General features: G+C 44.8%; 2 protein-coding genes across 2 annotated transcripts; one reads left to right on the top strand and one right to left on the bottom strand.

The window, feature by feature from the left end:
* Nucleotides 1–6,494: 6,494 nt before the first annotated feature.
* oaz1a (ornithine decarboxylase antizyme 1a) lies at nucleotides 6,495–11,391 on the top strand. Its single transcript, XM_024421552.2, is given in 6 exon segments — nucleotides 6,495–6,710; nucleotides 9,328–9,385; nucleotides 9,387–9,473; nucleotides 9,572–9,747; nucleotides 10,220–10,305; nucleotides 10,404–11,391. Coding segments are annotated over 6 exon segments (654 nt in total). The 5' UTR covers nucleotides 6,495–6,591; the 3' UTR covers nucleotides 10,532–11,391.
* Nucleotides 11,364–18,898, bottom strand: peak3 (PEAK family member 3). The gene is made up of 4 exons (XM_024421551.2): nucleotides 18,556–18,898; nucleotides 18,151–18,320; nucleotides 16,733–17,277; nucleotides 11,364–12,820 (listed from the first exon to the last, which is right to left on the bottom strand). Exons 1-4 carry the CDS (start codon nucleotides 18,636–18,638, stop codon nucleotides 11,705–11,707), a joined length of 1,914 nt encoding a protein of 637 aa, XP_024277319.1. The 5' UTR covers nucleotides 18,639–18,898; the 3' UTR covers nucleotides 11,364–11,704.
* Nucleotides 18,899–19,237: the final 339 nt, after the last annotated feature.

Here is a 19,237-nt window from a genome sequence, read left to right as displayed (position 1 = left end):
CACCTCGTGGGGCATCAATGATCATGAGGAAGGTGAGTAATCAGCCCAGAACTACACAGCAGGACCTGGTCAATGACCTGAAGAGAGCTGGGACCACAGTCTCAAAGAAAACCATTAGTAACACACTACGCCGTCATGGATTAAAATCCTGCAGCGCACTCAAGGTCCCCCTGCTCAAGCCAGCGCATGTCCAGGCCCGTCTGAAGTTTGCCAATGACCATCTGAATGATCCAGAGGAGGAATGGGAGAAGGTCATGTGGTCTGATCAGACAAAAATAGAGCTTTTTGGTCTAAACTCCACTCGCCGTGTTTGGAGGAAGAAGAAGGATGAGTACAACCACAAGAACACCATCCCAACCGTGAAGCATGGAGGTGGAAACATCATTCTTTGGGGATGCTTTTCTGCAAAGGGGACAGGATGACTGCACCGTATTGAGGGGAGGATGGATGGGGCCATGTATCGAGAGATCTTGGCCAACAACCTCCTTCCCTCAGTAAGAGCATTGAAGATGGGTCCGAAACACACAGCCAGGGCAACTAAGGAGTGGCTCCGTAAGAAGCATCTCAAGGTCCTGGAGTGGCCTAGCCAGTCTCCAGACCTGAACCCAATAGAAAATCTTTGGAGGGTGCTGAAAGTCTGTATTGCCCAGCGACAGCCCCGAAACCTGAAGGATCTGGAGAAGGTCTGTATGGAGGAGTGGGCCAAAATCCCAAAATCCTGAAAGAGCAGAGCCCTAATGCCAAGACTATCATGTTTTAGGGAAGACCCAGATGCAGACAGTGTCAAAGTAACAAAAGTTTATTACTAGAACAGCGGACTAGCAAAACGACAGGTCAAGGGCAGGCAGATGTCAGTAATCCAGATCAGAGTTCAAAACGTACAGAACGGCAGGCAGTCTCAGGGTCAGGGCAGGCAGTCTCAGGGTCAGGGCAGGCAGGTTCAGGGTCAGGGTAGGCAGGGTCAGGGCAGGCAGGCTCAGGGTTAGGGCAGGCAGAAAGGTCAAAACAGGAACTAAACACAGACAGGAGCGAGGGGAAAACAGGAGACAAAGGGCTGTAAGACATGGGTTTGATTCTAGACATGAAAAGTGGGATGTTCGTGGAGGCTACGGGGCAACAGAAGATGAACAGCAGAGGGGCTAATGACCTTGGAAATGGGGAAAGGCCCGATAAACTGGAGGGAAAGTTTGCGGGACTGTCCGGCAGATCCCGGGTGGACAGCCATACCTTATGATACCGGGGAGCCGGGGTCCGGTGGTGTTCTGCTTGTCGTTGATACCTGGAGGTGGTCTTGAGAGGGGCCGACCGTGCTCTCTTCCAGGTATGACGATAGCGGCGGACAAACATCTGGGCCGAAGGTATGCAGACCTCTTCCTTTTGCTCAGGGAAGTGCGGGGGCTGATAACCCAGGGAACACTCAAAGGGCGAGAGATCAGTGGCAGAGAAAGGAAGGGTGTTGCGGATGTATTCGACCCACACTGCTCTCACTTTCCCGGGATCCATCTGTACACTCCCTGCAGCGATGATGTAACCCAGGAAGGGGATGGTGGAGGGATGGAATTCGCACTTCTCTGCTTTCACAAAAAGCTGGTTCTCCCGGAGGCATTGGAGAACCTGTCGGACGTGGAGCACATGTCCTTTGGCGGAGCGGGAGAAGGCGAGGATGTCGTGAAGGTAGACAAAGTCAATAAGGGGATTATGTCGCTGGAGCCAAGAGAATCCCAATACCACAGGAACCTGAGGAGACTTAATGAGCAGGAACTGGATCATCTCACTGTGGTTCCCTGACACATGTATGTTGATATGGGTCGTATTGTGGGTGACCCGGCCTATAGAGCGCCGGTCCAGTGCTCTAACATCCATGGGAATGGAGAAGGGCTGAGTGGAGATGCCCAGCTTGGACGTCAGGGTAGCGTCCATAAAGCTTGTGTCAGCCCCAGAGTCGATGAATACCCAGAGAGATTTTGACTGGTTCCCCCACAGCAAAATGGCATGAAAAGGGGTGCGAGTAAGGGGAGAGGAAATTTTCGCAGTATGGCCCACCAGAGTACTCGCTCCTACCGGTGAGCCTGGTCTTTTAGTAGACAGGTGGAAACGAAATGACCAGTAGTCCCGCAATACAGGCAACTCTTAGTCTGAAGCTTGTATAGCCGTTCGGCTGGAGACAGTATAGCTGTGCCTAATTGGCTCGGGAAGAGGTGAGTTGGCAGACTTAGGAGACTCTCGGGGAACTCGGGTAGCCTAAGGTTCTCTTGGAAATGGAGCCGTCGGGGACTTCCGGGATACCTCAGAGGCGAGGTGGAATCCTTGGGCGGCCGAGGGAAATCGAATTTCCTCTCCTTCCTTCGTTCCCGTAGTCGCCAATTGATCCGAATGGTCAAGGTGATGAGATAGTCGAGATCCGTCAGTAGTTCCCGGGCTGCAAGCTCGTCCTTTACTTCCTCTGATATTCCGTGCAGGAACATGTCGAACAGCGCTTCCAGGTTCCAGGCACTCCCAGCTGCCGACGTGCAGAAATCCACTGCATAGTCTGCCACACTGAGGGAGTCTTGTCCGAGTAACATCCGGGCAGCCTCTCTCCCAGACAATGGAGCATCGAAAACCTCTGCCACTAACTCCTCCAGACTGAAACATACGGCCAACTGTTGTTCCCATACTGTCATAGCCCAGGCAAGAGCCCTCCCTGACATCAGCGTGATGAGGTATGCTATCTTAGAGCGGTCCGAGGCGAAGGAGGAGGGCTGCAGCTCGATGATGAGGGAACACTGAGCGAGAAACGCACGACAGGTGCCCAACTCCTCATCAAAGCGTTTCAGGGGAGGTAGGTGGGGTTCCAGGGTGGCCGGGGAGGTGGCGCTGCTAACAGCCGGGATACTGAGGGGCTGGGAGGTTACTGCCGTGGTAGGCTTCCTAACAGACAACCAGCGGAATTGCGCCAGGAATGTGTTCAACGCTCGGTCATGGCGTTCTGCCAAGGTCTGGAACCCTTCCATAAGACCACGAAACAACTCCTCGTGCCTTCCAATGGTGGCTCCTTGGGAGGAGATGGAGTTGTGGAGCTGGTCCGAGTCTGCTGGGTCAGTCATGGCCAGTTCGTACTTTCATGTTTTTGGGAAGACCCAGATGCAGACAGTGTCAAAGTAACAAAAGTTTATTACTAGAACAGGGGGCAGGCAAAACGACAGGTCAAGTGCAGGCAGAGGTCAGTAATCCAGATCAGAGTCCAAAAGGTACAGAACAGCAGGCAGTCTCAGGGTCAGGGTAGGCAGAGATCAATAATCCAGTGTGGTGTGACAAGGTACAGAACAGAAGGCAGGCTCAGGCTCAGGGCAGGCAGAATGGTCAAAACCAGGAAAACTAGAAAACAGGAACTAGCCACAGACAGGCGCAAGGGGAAAACCACTGGTAGGCTTGATGAACATAACAAACTGGCAACAAACAAACAGAGAACACAGGTATAAATACACTGGGCATAATGGGGAAGATGGGCGACACCTGGAGGGGGGTGTCGACAAGCACAGACAGGTGAAACAGATCAGGGAGTGTCAAAGACGGCATTGTAACCTTTTCTAATAAATGGTTAAAGGTACACTTGCTGTTTCCTTTATGAACCTTAGTTGTCAAAAAATATGAAAATGCTGATGGAAAATGGTGTCCCATAAAGTATGCATATTTAGCCTTCTTGCCATTAAAGCTAGTTAATCTTAAACCTAGGCGTGACACTGGAGGGCATGCAATTCAAATAAATAATCATAAAAATTATTAATATTAAACATTTAGGTACATACAAGTGTCTTATATCGGTTGAAATCTTATATTCTTGTTAATCTAACTGCACTGTCCAATTTACAGAAGCTATTACAGCGAAAGCATGCCATGCGATTGTTTGAGGACGGCGCCCCGCATCAACATATTTTTGCACAGGTTTCATAAATTCACAAATAGCGTTTAAATATTCACTTACTTTTTGAAAATGTTCCTCTGATTTGTCATCCAAAGGGTCCCAGCTATAACATGTAGTGTCGTTTTGTTAGATAAAATCCTTCTTTATATCCCAAAAAGTCAGTTTAGTTGGTGCCATCAATTTGAGTAATCCACTCATTCAACATACAAAGAAAGGAGTCCGAAAATCTAACCCTAAACTTTGTTTCAACAAGTCAAAATGCATTTCTATATATTATATATTACAAATATACTTCTCCCCCCTTCCCTTTTAAATGGTCTCCCTCAGGTTTTATGTATCTGGGTATATTTGTAACTCCTAAATTCCAGCTAATGTACAAAGCCAATTTTGTTCCCTTGTTTGATACAAAAAGACAGGATCTGGAGCGCTGGAACTCTCTCCCGATTTCTTGGTTGGGTAGAATATCCCTCTTGAAAATGAACATTTTACCTAGATTACTTTACCCAATCCAAATGATCCCAGTATTACTCTCCAATAAGGTAATAAAGGATGTAAATGGATGGCTAAGTTCCTTTATATGCAAGCCAAGACTTAAGATGGCAATATTGCAGCTGCCAAGTTCTATGGGCGGCTTGGACCTGCCCAATATCAGGTTCTATCAATGGTGTGCCCACCTTTGTTATATTTCTGACTGGATCACAAATGATGACTCCTCTATTTGGTTAGACATTGAGACTTCTCTTTCAAAATACCCCTTACAGGATCTTTTATTTTTCAGAAGTTTCAAGTCTGTAGAAGATCACTGCAATAATCCCGTTACACTTAACACACTCAAAGTATGGAGGTCAGTTCAACGCTTCCTGGGAAGGTCCAAACTAACCTCTGCTCTTACCCCAATTCTTAACAACCCAGATTTCAGTCCAGGATTGCTGGATGCTGGCTTTAATTTATGGCTTAATAAGGGCATACGCAGGCTAAATGACTTATTTGCTGATAAGATTTTGTTGTCATTTGAGCAGATGGTCGAGAAATATCGACTCCCAAAGCAGGACTTTTTCCGCTTCCTACAAGTAAGACATTATATTCTGGAGAGCACCACCTTAATTGGTAACCCTGATGTGTCTGTCATTGAAAGAATGCTTTTTTTCCCACAAAGAAAAATGTCTGTAAGTCTGTTTTATGATACTTATGATACTTTTATGATATGGTCCTTTTCTGCTGTCAACACACAGAGGGTGAAACAAGTGTGGGAGAAAGAATTGTCTGTTACTATTGACGAAGAGATGTGGGAGGACATTTGGAGATATGCAAAAACAATATCTATATGTAACCGTACTAGAGCAATCCAATTAAGAATAATACACAGATTGCATATATCCCCAAATCGCAGACATGTTTTTGCCCCACTTCCTCTTCCCCTCAGTGTCTTAAATGCAAAACTGATACAGGCACCCTAACACATTGTTTATGGTCATGTACCAAAATACAAAGATACTGGTCTGGTGTTCTGCAAGAAATTGAAAAGATCCTAGGGGTTGATCTAGAATTGGACCCAGTTTCTTTACTGTTAGGTCTCCCTAGTAGGCATGTTACTTCTGTCGGTAAAAGGAGGCTTTACAACATCCTTACCTTCGCAGCGAGGAAAAACATCCTTTAACAGTGGATTAGTGATAAGGTTCCTTCTATTAAAGATTGGCATAAGATACTATTTGAATGGGTGCCTCTGGAATATCTGACATGTACATTGCATTCTAAAACAGACCAGTTCTACAAAGTATGGGAACCTTATCTAAATTACCTAGAACCTGAGGTATCAGCTATTAATGCTGCAAGGATTCTCTTAGAATGGCGGGGATCTATGTATTTCAGAACTACACTGTACGTTCCATGTGTGGAACCTAACCTCTTGGTTTAAACTGAGCTTTTTTGTTTAATTTCTGTTTGTAAGTTTGTTTAAAATGTATGTATTGAGAGACGCAATGATGGTGATGGGGTGAGAGAAGCACTGAGCGGGAAGAGGAAAATGGTGTACGTATGTATGGGTGTGTATGTGTGTGTGTGCGTGCGCGTATGTATGCATATGTGTGTGTATATGCATGGGTATATGTATGTGTGTGTATGTATGTGTATGTATGTATGTGTATATATATGCATGTAGATATGTGTAAGTGGGTGCTGTTTTTCTTGTTTTTGTTCTGTGTGCTTTGTCTCTGTTGTTGTATCTCTTAATATGGGTGAAAATTGTGAAATTCCAATAAAAATACTGTTACAAAAGAATGGAAATGATGCCATTGCAGCCTTAATGGATGATGCTTTATGTACCTAGGCTAACTTTAACAGACCAATAAGAAAGAGAGTTCCAAACCTTTCTGCCAATAACAGCTAGTTTTCCCAATTGCTCTTTGCTAAGAAGCTATTTGTGTTTCTTTTTGACCATTTTAATTTAAAACAATCAGAGTAAGGTACTTAAGTACTTAATTGTTACCAAGAAATGATTTGATATTAAGATAAAAAACGGCTGCATTGGACCTTTAATTCATCAAACGTCATGTATTTGGTACACTCCCTCTCCTTTGGGACCTCTGTCTCGAGCAGCCCTCCCCTTGTGCTCTGGCAGCCTGAGCCTACGTAAAATCATTTGGTGAGGAGAGAATCAAGAGGGATCTGCTGGCTTGGACGTTGGCCTTATGGTTAAATCCAAACGCAAGACGATATTAAATAGCCACTGTTTTGTCAGAGAAAAAGAGAAAACGATATCTACAATGCCAGTTATCGAACTGCCCGGTAATAACCCAGAAAGTGAAAGGTGAGTTATGATGAGTGTAATTTAGTTAGTAATTTATAGCTAGCTAACTTCAGAAGGGCTATGCTAATTCATTAGCCACAGAGGCCTACGCAGCTAACGTTAGTATATACATGCCACTTGTTTACTCTTTTTACAGGGGATATTAGCTATGTATCTAATAACGAGTCAGTTGAACAATATTGTTCTAAACTCGTTATTTATCTTAAAGTTGAATAACTGTATTTAGCTTTGATCGATGCCTGTATAATTGTGCTTATTAAAGTTGGCTGCGGTTCGAACAATTTGTCTTTTAGCATTCTGCGGATGTTTTTGGCTAAGGACAGGTGTTCGGTAGCTAACTAGCTAGCCAGTTTACCAGCTAATGTTCGTTTACTAGCTTTGTCGACAATGTACTGTTTACTTGCTTCATATGTGAGATTAAGAAACAAACGATCTAACGTTACGGCAATATGTTTCTCAATAATGGCGGAATTAATGGACTGACCCATGTTATTTCGTCGAATGTTCTGGGAGATGTTAGTAAACTAGTTAGCCAGCTGGCTCGCGATTTTAAAGGAATAGGCACACAGCCATGTCGTTGTCTATACCCATTTCAGACAAGATGTGGTATGTTACCAGTAAAAAAAAAAAAGGCAATGTTTCCTAAATACTTTTTTTTTAAAACTCCATACATTTTCCCTGACACCCAAAGGTACTCGTTACATTTTGAAAGCAGGACAAGAAAATTGTCCAGTTCACCCTCTTAATGATCGAGCAGACTCACTAAATACAGATTTTTGTCTGTATATGAAAAGGATACTAGCTACTGTTACTAGCCATTACAGCAAATATTTAACTTGCGACCCTTCAACACTTGTTAGCTGCTCACCTGCCGGTATCAATATCATATCTGTTCACTCACATTCAATGTGATTTGTTAGCCAGTAATTGTTTGGCCAATTTAAAGCCTTGTTGGCTTGACTGACTGTTATCCTAGTTTAAGAATAACATGAGTGACAGCTAGCTAACTTACCTATTGGTCAGTTCCCAGTCAGTACTTGTGCCTACAAACCAAAGTACCGGATGTACAGTCTCTAAAAGTAGGTCATTTAGCAAAAAAACAATTTGCACATTTTGTTTTGGTCAAGTCTGTTCCCAATGGGTGTAAAATGCTGTTATTTATGATCTGTTATGTTGGTGGGGCATTGAGCAGCAGTCTGTTTACTAGATGAAGAGGCCTCTTGAAACTTAGTCCCCACCATTTTAAGTGATTTGATTAGAGGTTAGGTGTCCATGAATGCCTCAAAATGATTTCCCTTTGGCTTAATATCTATTTGTATTTCTCTGCGAGACAGTGTTTTTCCACATCGCATTCATTCAACTGTTAATGGCTCTTACGCAAGTGGTGGAGACTCATCTCCCATCTGACTAAGCCAGTTGTCACAATTTAAGCCTCTTCATGAATATTGCCTACTGTGTAGCAGAGTGTAATGGGGATTTTATGGAGTATTGTGAAGAGGCTTAACTTGGCATAGAATAGCAGTGCTGTTGAATCTGCGGGAACAACGTGCAGGTGGAATGCGAACGGACAGGGATTTGACATAAGGATGCTAGTTGGATATTATTTGCGATCTGGTCATGCAGTTTCCAAAGGAACCTTATTCACTAGAACCGCTTATTAGGGATTCCAGTCAATATGCCGCACAAATGATAAGCCTATGACGCCATCTTGAAGATGGTTTAGGTATATCACTGTTACTCAGAGGTTGAGCTCCAAGGTTGACACAATGCTTCTTACTTTGCTTTCACATGCCTGCTCCACATATAACGCTGGAGTGGTGTTTGCGTAAGAGCGCTTCCGTGAGCAGTATGCCACCCTTAATGGGGCTTGTTCACTTTTCGACCTCTGAGAATTGGCATATTCACCTCTGCTAGCGCAACCCCCACACAAAAGCTTATTCTGAATCTTAACTAGAACACACACTCACGTTGTGGCTTATGCAAAATGGCTGATCGGTGGAGTGGGTAATCTGGCACATGTCTCAATGATGTAAGAGGTTGGTGTTTTTGTCCTCCGTGCAGACTTGAATTAGGCCAAAAAACGACACACTATTTTTACCACCCTCATTTTTAGCTGAAATTGTTCTCAGTATTTTTCCATTGACACCACCTTTTTTGCCACAAGTAGCAGTCATCTCTCCCCATAGGCTACTCCTACTGTGACAGTCCTCTCTGATTAATCAGTGATGTCAACTGGGAATCAATTACAAAGATAGCTATCAACCTGAGGGAAGGCAGTCAGTTTGTCATAACTCATTGGGACATCCTGTTACCGAATGTGCTTTGTTACCAACAAAGCAAATAATCTCCTGCCTGTTACTTATTTAGCCTCAAGCAAAGTGTTCCATTCAGACATGTAAAGATTTAGTCAGTGGAACAGTTTGAACTTCAATCCTTTGTCCTGGTTAGGGTACCTATTCAAATGACAATGTTTTACCATATTAGTCATGTGACTTACATGGACTAGAATGATGATACATAGACTTCCAAAGGAACATTTTTCCTGGTCTCCAGTTAGGCTAGCTCATAGTCAGTGAATCCTTGGGCAATAATGGCTCAGTTCTTCTGTGTCCTCCAGTCCGAGGCGGTGTTCCCGCTGTTGCAGTAACCCGTGTCCGGGGCCTCTGTGGTGTTCCTGATGCCCCTCACCCACCCCTAAAGATCCCAGGTGGGCGAGGGAATGACCAGCGGGATCGCAATCTTTCAGCTAAGCTATTCTACTCTGTGAGTCCACTCTCTTCTCTTTCTCCTTCATCATCTGGTGTTAAGCTACCTGTATCAAACCTCTCTTCATACCTGCTAATTTCTCCATTCTCCTGCAGGATGCTCGGTTGCTGGTTCTTGAGGAGCCGCCCCCCGCCAATGGCAGAGTGCGTTTCCTGCTCTTTGAGCCTCGTTGCTCAGAGGGCAAGCACTGTGTCTGGAGGGGGGTGCTGAAAGGGGGGAACATCTACATCGAGATCCCCCCTGGAGCTCTGCCCGAGGGCAGCAAAGACAGGTCAGTGATCCAATGCAAGTACAACCTCTCGTTGTCCTCTGGTTTTACTTTAGACTGTTTTTGTTGTCTTTTAAAGGTGCAATATGCAGAAATCACTCTGCCATTGCCGGTGTGTAAAATTCTACAACTAGTGTGGAGAGTCATTGTACCATCTAAACTGCTGTGAAATCTTTTCATTAACCAAACATATAGTATATAGTGTATCCAGATGCAAAAAAATGAAATTGTCGGACAGGGACGCATAGAAATGGCACACACAGAATGGATCTACTGCTTATCAGACTTGCTTACAATGAGAATGACAGCTCTATAACTCAAATTTCTATGTGAATTTGGTCGGGTCGCGCACAAAGATACATATTGCGCCTTCAACTTGTTTGATGTTGTTTCATGGTAGATGGACTTAGTTTCTATTGCTTGCTGACTGCAATGCACTACCTTCATAACTCATTGACTTACTTAATCTTTCCAGTTTTGCTCTCCTGCTGGAATGTGCGGAAGAGAAGCTGCTGGTTGACCATGTCTTCATCTGCTTCCACAAGAACCGAGACGACAGAGGTAAGTCACTGTGTGTGTCTGCTTCCAGTCAAACACCTCTGTTAATACTTTGTGCTTTGTTATGAGGCAGTTCTCTCACTGTCCTTTTCTCTCTTCAGCATCTCTGCTGCGTACCTTCAGCTTCCTGGGCTTTGAGATTGTGAGACCGGGTCATCCACTCATCCCTACCCGCCCCGATGCTTTCTTCATGGCTTACAGAATCGAACGAGACTCCTTCAACGATTAATAATTGGTCACACAAATGCGCATATATATATATATATACATATACATATACACACACACACACACGTTAGCTTTTACATACCCTTCCCCATCCCACTTCATCACTTAAGGAAAATAAATATGATCAAAATTCATTAAGGTCAAGGTTTCCTGTGAAATAGTTTATTTACTTTGATGTGATGTATTACAATGACATTTGTACTAGTGTGTAATGTTAAACCAAGAATGTACCCTTATTAAATCTGGGAAATGTTTCCTCAACACTGTACAAATTTCCATGTGTAGTACTGATTTCCTCCTTCCCCATCCACTACAATGATCATCTCTAGGCTGTACAATTTATGGTGAAAATGTCCATGCTGCATATTCATGTTATATTAGTTGTGTTTTCTTGGGTATTTCAAGTTGATTTTCATGTTTTATATTGATTTGATTTTAATGTGTGCATGAACTTTGATTTCTAGTTTTGATCCACTTGACTGAAATCTGCATGTTGTAACAAGTGCCCGAATAAAAGTGCTCACCTTAACCATAAGGCATAAATCCACTTGTTATGTGTGTAGGAATTGGGGAAAGGGCATTGAAATATGTGTAACGATTTACAAGATGTTGTATTTTGTGGGCACGTACCAGAGTTGTAGAAGCATCTGTTTAAACTCGATCAGTCTGTGTTGAATTTAACATAATGCACTTTAAGTTGATCTTTTAAAATCTTTAATGGGGCTCCTTGGATCCATGAAATGTTAATTATAGAACACAGTGCATATATGTTTGATTTGGAGCTGATATGTAATTTGCTCAATATCCTTGGAAAGCAATGCTGTGGAAAAATGTCTAATAAAAAAGCAAACCTTTAATGCATTCCAGATGTTCAAGATAGATTCTGACAACATGAATGTTAAATATCATTCACATTTTACATTAGATTAGAGCAGGGTATCCCTAAGTCTGTCCTGGGACCCCACCCGGGTGCACATTTAGTATTTTGCCCTAGCACTACACATCTGATTCAAATAATCAAAGCTTGATGAGTAGTTATTTTAATCAGCTGTGTAGTTCTAGGGCAACAAACAAAACGTGCACCCAGGGGGGCTCAGGACCCAGTTTGGGAAAACCCTTGATTGGAGAATCATTCATTCAAGCGGTGTTAACTTCAATTAACAGATATGAGTAATCACAACTTCCTGTCCATTGTGTTGTGGAGTCGTAGTCGAGCTGTGGCCCTCATCACAGTTTCAGAGTCAGTGAAGGAGATGTACTGTAGACACAGGCAGTGCTCCCAGTCCAGACTGGGCAGGTCCTGGATCAGCCCTCTCTCTGCCAGCTTCAGCATCAGAAGGGCCTGCTTGACTGACAGCCAGTTGTGCAGAGTGGAAGGCACGGTGGGATTTACCCTGAAGAGCTCAACACGTGGACCCCAGAGCAGAGCCTGCAGGACCCCCACTACGTCTGCTATCTGTAGCCCACTACCCTCATCCTGAAGCCAGGAGGCTAGTTGGAGAAGCCCTGGTAGATATGGGGAGCTCTGGATGGCGCCATCTGAACTCAGTGTATGTTGAGAGGGAGCATTGTCAGAGAGGTACAGGCAGTACTCTAGCAACACTCCGAACTGAGACTGGATGGATGGAGGTGCATGAGCAGGCTGAAAGAGACTGGGGTCACTGTGACTGGTGTGATTGGTCAACGCCACACGAGGGGTTCCCCACTTTCTCCATAGCTCCTGAATCTCTCCTTTTATCTTTTCATTCTCCAATAACTCAATTTCTTCACTTCCACTTTCTTCTGCTTTGCCTGCCTCTGTTTCCCCCCCTCTCTCCCTTGGCCATACCAGCAAGATGCCTTGAGCCTTCAGCTCAGCGCAGGTGGCTGCATTACTGCACAGGTGTTGTAACCCCAAGGCTAACTGTAGCAGCAGAATACTCAGTTGCCTTTCATACACGAATGGTTTAAAGCTCCGCAGGAACCTTCCCTCTTGTACAAAGTCTTCCAAAGTAGCCTGTGGTAAGTCTCTCTCAATTGTCACTGCATATCCCTTGAGCAATAGTGAAGCAACTGTAGGTCCACTGCTCTCCCCAGACTCCGCTTGACTTTGGTCTGCCTCAATTCTGCTCTCATCTGGTGATTCTGTCCCTGTCTGATCAGACTGTGAGGAGTCTGAAGTGGTTGTGTTTTTGGTTCCAGGTTCTTTCTCCAGTGCTGGGCATGATGGGAAAGATACAATGACCTGCTGAATGTTGACATTGGGCGGCACTGAGGTAGGTTGAGACAAGGGGCCAACTTCACTGCTTACCTGGGAATGAAACCAGGGAGGAAATTAGAACAAAAAAACCCTTTCACTTCCTTAACAAGGCTTAGTCACATTAAAAGTTGTTTTTCTCCTCTATTGTACAGTCATATCTGATTCATTCACAGTCTAACAAAAGACCCCTAATCTAAAATTAGGATTCCCATTAGCTGCTGCTAAAACAGAAGCTACTCTTCCTAATGCTAATAAGCCTTTCTAAGACATGGATGTTTGCTGTTGTCTGTACAGTCTGTTGGGTTGCTCAACACCTGTTGACAGTTCAGAGGAAATGTGTCACTGGAGTCGGGGGTTGCCAAACTTGCTATATAATGGTGCAAAACATGACTGTTGCTTGAGGTAGAGCTTAGAAATGAGTCCTTTTGTTGATGATCTCTTATCTTTGGCTTTTGGCCTTATCGTGGCTTTTTAAATTTGGTGCAGCTGTGTTTGCATTCTGCTTGACTTTTGCATTGTGCACATAACTCAAGTATGAATACTGCTTGAGCATGATGCATAAACTGCACAAACTTATTTACAACCACAGACAGATGCTGGCACTAAGACCGCAGTCAGTCAGCTGTATAAGGAAATAAGCAAACAGGAAACCACTCACCCAGATGTGGCGCTCCTAGTGGCCGGAGACTTTAACGCAGGGAAACTTAAATCAGTTCTACCAAATTTCTATCAACATGTTAAATGTGCAACCAGAGGGAAAACAATTCTAGATCACCTGTACACCACACACAGAGACGCGCACAAAGCTCTCCCTCGCCCTCCATTTGGTAAATCCGACCACAACTCCATCCTCCTGATTCCTGCTTACAAGCAGGAAAATTAAAGCAGGAAGCCCAGTGACTCTGGCTATAAAAAAGTGGTCAGATGAAGCAGATGCTAAACTACAGGACTGTTTTGCTATCACAGACTGGAACATGTTCCTGGATTCTTCTGATGGCATTGAGGAGTACACCACATCAGTCACTGGCTCTATCAATAAGTGCATCGAGGACGTCGTCCCCACAGTGACTGTACATACATACCCCAACCAGAAGCCATGGATTACAGACAACATTCGCACTGAGCTAAAGGGCAGAGCTGCCGCTTTCAAGGTGTGGGACTCTTACCTGGAAGCTTACAAGAAATCCTGCTATGCCCTGCGACGAACCATCAAACAGGCAAGGCGTCAATACAGGGCTAAGATTGAATTATACTACACCGGCTCTGACGCTTGTCTTCTGTGACGGGGCTTGCAAACTATTACAGACTACAAAGGGAAGCACAGCCGCGAGCTGCCCAGTGACTACCAGATGAGCTAAATCACTTCTATGCTCGCTTCGAGGCAAGCAACAATGAGGCATGCATGAGAGCATCAGCTGTTCCAAACGACTGTGTGATCACACTCTCCGTAGGCGACATGAGTAAGACCTTTAAACAGGTCAACATACACAAGGCTGCAGGGCCAGACGTATTACCAGGACGTGTGCTCCAGGCATGTGCTGACAAACTGGTAGGTGTCTTCACTGACATTTTCAACATGTCCAACATTGAGTCTGTAGTACCAACATGTTTCAAGCAGACCACCATAGTCCCTGTGCCCAAGAACACAAAGGCAACCTGCCTAAATCACTACTGACCCGTAGCACTAACGTCAGTAGCCATGAAGTGCTTTGAAAGGCTGGTAAGGGCTCACATCCACACCATTATCTCAGAAACCCTAGACCCACTCCAATTTGCATACCGCCCAAACAGACCCACAGATGATGCAATCTCTATTGCATTCCACCCTGTCCTTTCCCACCTGGACAAAATAAACACTTAAGTGACAATGCTATTCATTGACTACAGCTCAGCGTTCAACACCATAGTACCCTCAAAGCTCATTACTAAGCTAAGGATCCTGGGACTAAACATCTCCCTCTGCAACTGGATCCTGGACTCCCTGACGGGCTGCCCCCAGGTGGTGAGGGTAGGTATCAACACATCTGCCACGCTGATCATCAACACTGGAGCCCCCCAGGGGTGTGTGCTCAGTCCCCTCCTGTACTCCCTGTTCACCCACGACTGCATAGCCAGGCACGACTCCAACACCATCATTAAGTTTGCAGACAACACAACAGTGGTAGGCCTGATCGCCGACAACGAAGAGACAGCCTATAGGGAGGCATCAGAGACCTGGCCCTGTGGTGCCAGAATAACAACCTGTCCCTCAACGTGACCAAGACTAAGGAAATGATTGTGGACTACAGGAAAAGGAGGACCGAGTACGCCTCCATTCTCATCGATGGGGCTGTAGTGGAGCAGGTTGAGAGCTTCAAGTTCCATGGTGTCCACATCATCAACAAACAAGAATGGTCCAACCACACCAAGACAGCCTATTACCCCTCAGGAAACCAAAAAGATTTGGCATGGGTCCTGAGATCCTCAAAAGGTTCTACAGCTGCAACATCGAGAGCATCCTGATTGGTTACATCACTGCCTGGTACAGCAATTGCTCAGCCTCTGACTGCAAGGCACTACAGAGGGTAGTGCGTACGGCCCAGTACATCACTGGGGCTAAGCTGCCTGCCATCCAGGACCTCTACACCAGGTGGTGTCAGAGGAAGGCCCTAAAAATTGTCAAAGACCCCAGCCACCCCAGTCATAGACTGTTCTCTCTACTACCGCTTGGCAAGCAGTACCGGACTGCCAAGTCTAGGACAAAAAGGCTTCTCAACAGTTTTTTACCCCCAAGCAATAAGACTCCTGAACAGGTAATCAAATGGCTACCTGGACTAATTGCATTGTGTACCCCCCGAGCCCTCTTTTATGCTGCTGCTACTCTCTGTTTATCATATATGCACAGCCACTTTAACTATACATTCATGTACATATGTACATTCTACCTCAATTGGCCCGACCAACCAGTGCTCCCACACATTGGCTAACCTGGCTATCTGCATTGTGTCCCACCACCCGCCAACCCTTCTTTTACGCTACTGCTACTCTCTGTTCATCATATATGCATAGTCACTTTAAACATCTCTACATGTACATACTACCTCAATCAGCCTGACTAACCGGTGTCTGTATGTAGCCTCGCTACTGTATATAGCCTCGCTACTGTTTTTCACTGTCATTTTTTTATTGTAGTTTTTATTTCTTTATTTACCTATTGTTCACCTAATACCTTTTCTTGCACTATTGGTTAGAGCCTGTAAGTAAGCATTTCACTGTAAGGTATTCACCTGTTGTATTCGGCGCACGTGACAAATGAACTTTGATTTGATTTGGAATACTGCTTGAGCATGATGCACAAACTGGTTTACGCATAGAGTAGGCTGGGCTGGCCCTTGCCTTTTGGGGGCAGGGATAAAACATTTAAGTGGCCCCCCCTCGTGATGAGTTTTTGCTGTAGTTAATTTCCTGCAATTATATACAATTTGCCATGGGGTGGAGAGAAGATTTCGCAATTTTCTAACACATTTTATGCAATTCTACAAATTGTGCCATGGGGCGGAGAAAAAAATGTGCAGTTTTACAGCGAACTTCCTACAATTCTACACATTTTACCATAGGGTGGAGAGATATTTGAGCAGTTTAAAACCACATTTTCTTCAATTCTACACATTTTGCCATGACTTATGATATCTGAGTGAGAGTGACTAACAAAATCAATGGGGGCCCACTGGTGGTCAGGGTCCCTGGGCTCGTGCCCCATGTGCCCTGTCAGTAATTAAACCATGATTACTAGCTACAAGTTTAGATAACTGGTCAGACTAATTTATAATCTAATGAAACAAGGAATTGTGAAACTGCACCTTGTGTATTCTACTATTCTAACTCTCTACAGGGTTCCTAAAAACATTTTAAATAATTTGGGTCGAGGGCCCCCTAGCGGCCGCTTAAATCACTAATGCCCTGAGATCATGAGCATAACCTTACCTTAGCTGCGATTATCCTCCCTGGAAACTTTGGGCTATGCAGGCTGTAGTACAGTGAACCTGCTATCTGCTTGGGCTGGTAGTTTTCACACAGTAGGAAATCTTGGGGCTGAAATGCAACAACACCTTCGCCGGACACTCTCATCAGGAGAACCCCAGCCTCCATGCGCTGTTCCATACTCCTCAGGAACAGTAGGTGGCGATGCTGAATACCTTGAGAAATGTCCCCTTGGTTGTAGAAACTGCTGAAGAAGTAGGTAAGCTGTTCATCAGGTGTATCGAAGTCCAGTTGAGACAGCGGCTGCAAGTTGAGAGGGCTCTTCTGGACTGGTCTTTCTTCGTCTATCTCTACATGGGGCTGAGTGCCTTCGATGGGGACCAGCATGTAGAGAGGGTTGTCATAGTTTTGGTGACTGCAGGGTAGTGGGGAAAGGGGACACAGATAGACCCCTGGTAGGGAAAGGGTTCGAGCCAGCCTCTTCTTGGGCACTGGTGGAGGGGTGGTGCTATCTGAGAAAAACCTCTCTTGATGACAGTAAGAGGGGTCTGAAAGATAAAGGGAAATACAGAACATGTAATAGACTTTCCAGAGAAGTCATTGCCTATTTCCACGCTTTGACTCTCTATGATTATCGAGAACTTATTTAGAATAAGGTAGAGAAATGACAGAATAGTAATACTCTGCAACAACAAAAACATTTCAGCCAATGTTTATCTCAAACTGTTGTTGGATACGTAGATTAAATATTTGACAGGAGGGGCCTCCCGGGTGGCGCAGTGGTTAAGGGCGCTGTACTGCAGCGCCACCAGAAACTCTGGGTTCGCGCCCAGGCTCTGTCATAACCGGCCGCGACCGGGAGGTCCGTGGGGCGATGCACAATTGGCCTAGCTTCGTCTGGGTTAGGGTCTCATCGCGCTTCAGCGACTGCTATGGCGGGCCAGGCGCAGTGCGCGCTAACCAAGGTTGGTTGGGTTGTGTATCGGAGGACACATGACTTTCAACCTTTCTCTCTCCCGAGCCTGTACGGGAGTTGTAGCGATGAGACAAGATAGTAGCTACTAAAACAATTGGATACCACGAAATTGGGGAGAAAAACGGGGTAAAGTTCAAATAAATATTTGACAGGAGCTACTGTATTCAGTTGAGCTTGTGACAAACATGTGGACACATAAATGTTGTGGCTATGGCAGGTCTTTATCAGCATAGGCCTGGTTTCAGGTGTCACTTCCTCCCATTCAATTCACATGAGAAAAGGGAAGCAGGAAAATGAGAGGGTAAAATACAAGTGCTTTCTATTTAATATTTCAGCTGGGAAAAAGCAAATACCTAAAGAACTTATATCCTAGTCCATTTTAGAATTGAAATCAACAGGATAATGTAATACTACAGTGTCTGATAAAGATGTGTGTTGTACTCACCATAGCGCTGGTGAATGGGACACTGGAGTGCATGGCAATCAGTGGCTGCAGAGAACACATCTGTACAGGTAGAGCCCTGGTGCTGATGAGGCCCCAATGGGCTAGAGACACTCCCATCCAACTCCAGTTCCACACTGGAACCCATACTAGAGCCTCGCGAGTAGAGACTCCTGAGCGCGCACACACACACACAATCAGATTAATTAATTGATCTGCTGTCCTTTGAACTAGTTACCTAAAATAAGCGCCTACAGTACAGAAGCTGCATAGCACTCAGATAGACTCTATGCAGTGTCTTGATAGTTTTTCTGACGAAGCTCACATTTAAAGGTTCAGTCGAACTGTCAAGACGCTGCATAGAGTCTGAGTGCTATGCAGTTTCTGTACTGTATGTTTTTGTTTTACCTGCGCTGTTTGATAGGCAACACTGGGGGTCCACTCTGTCTCTCTGCTCCCTGAGTTGCACAATCCATCGCTGCACAATCCATTGCCTGGTTACGGTGTCTCTCACTCAGAATAGCAGTCTGTCAAACTCAAATGGAACTTGAGGTCTCTAATGTTATTGCTCAGGTTCACGTTAATATCCTCTCTCCCTCTCTTTCGCTCGCTCGCTCTCTCTCTCTCTCTTACTGTATGTCTGTCTATCTCTGTCTCTCTTTCTTGTGAGAATGTAATTATCTGCTGTTCTGATCTTTGCAGTCTGAGGTTGGTACCGGAAAAGTAGTGCCTGTGTGAGGGCATATCAGTACTTATGCAGTAACCTCAACTACAAAATGAGGAAGAACACCAAAAAGACACCCAACTTCACACACTCTTTTTTTCTCTCTCACTTTCCTTTTAAGTTAGATCCATCACACACTTGGTCTCTGCCTCCCTGGTACTTTGTCTTTTATGGATTGGATCTCAAATCACATTTTTCTTCTTCAATGTGCTAGCCCCCAATTGCTTTATGATGCATCTTCTTGGTCAAACACGTGTGATCAATCTAATTGCATTAGAAGGGCTGAGAGATGAGGAAATGTTGGACTGGAAAGGAGGCATGGCTGAGTCAAATAGGAATCCTGACTTAATGAGGTGGTGATTAAAC

The sequence above is a fragment of the Oncorhynchus tshawytscha genome, linkage group LG05 (assembly GCF_018296145.1).
Source record: "Oncorhynchus tshawytscha isolate Ot180627B linkage group LG05, Otsh_v2.0, whole genome shotgun sequence".
NCBI classification, from domain to species: Eukaryota; Metazoa; Chordata; class Actinopteri; order Salmoniformes; family Salmonidae; genus Oncorhynchus; species Oncorhynchus tshawytscha.
The sequence above is the reverse complement of the archived record's forward strand: the minus strand, read 5'-3'. Positions and strand labels throughout refer to the sequence as shown.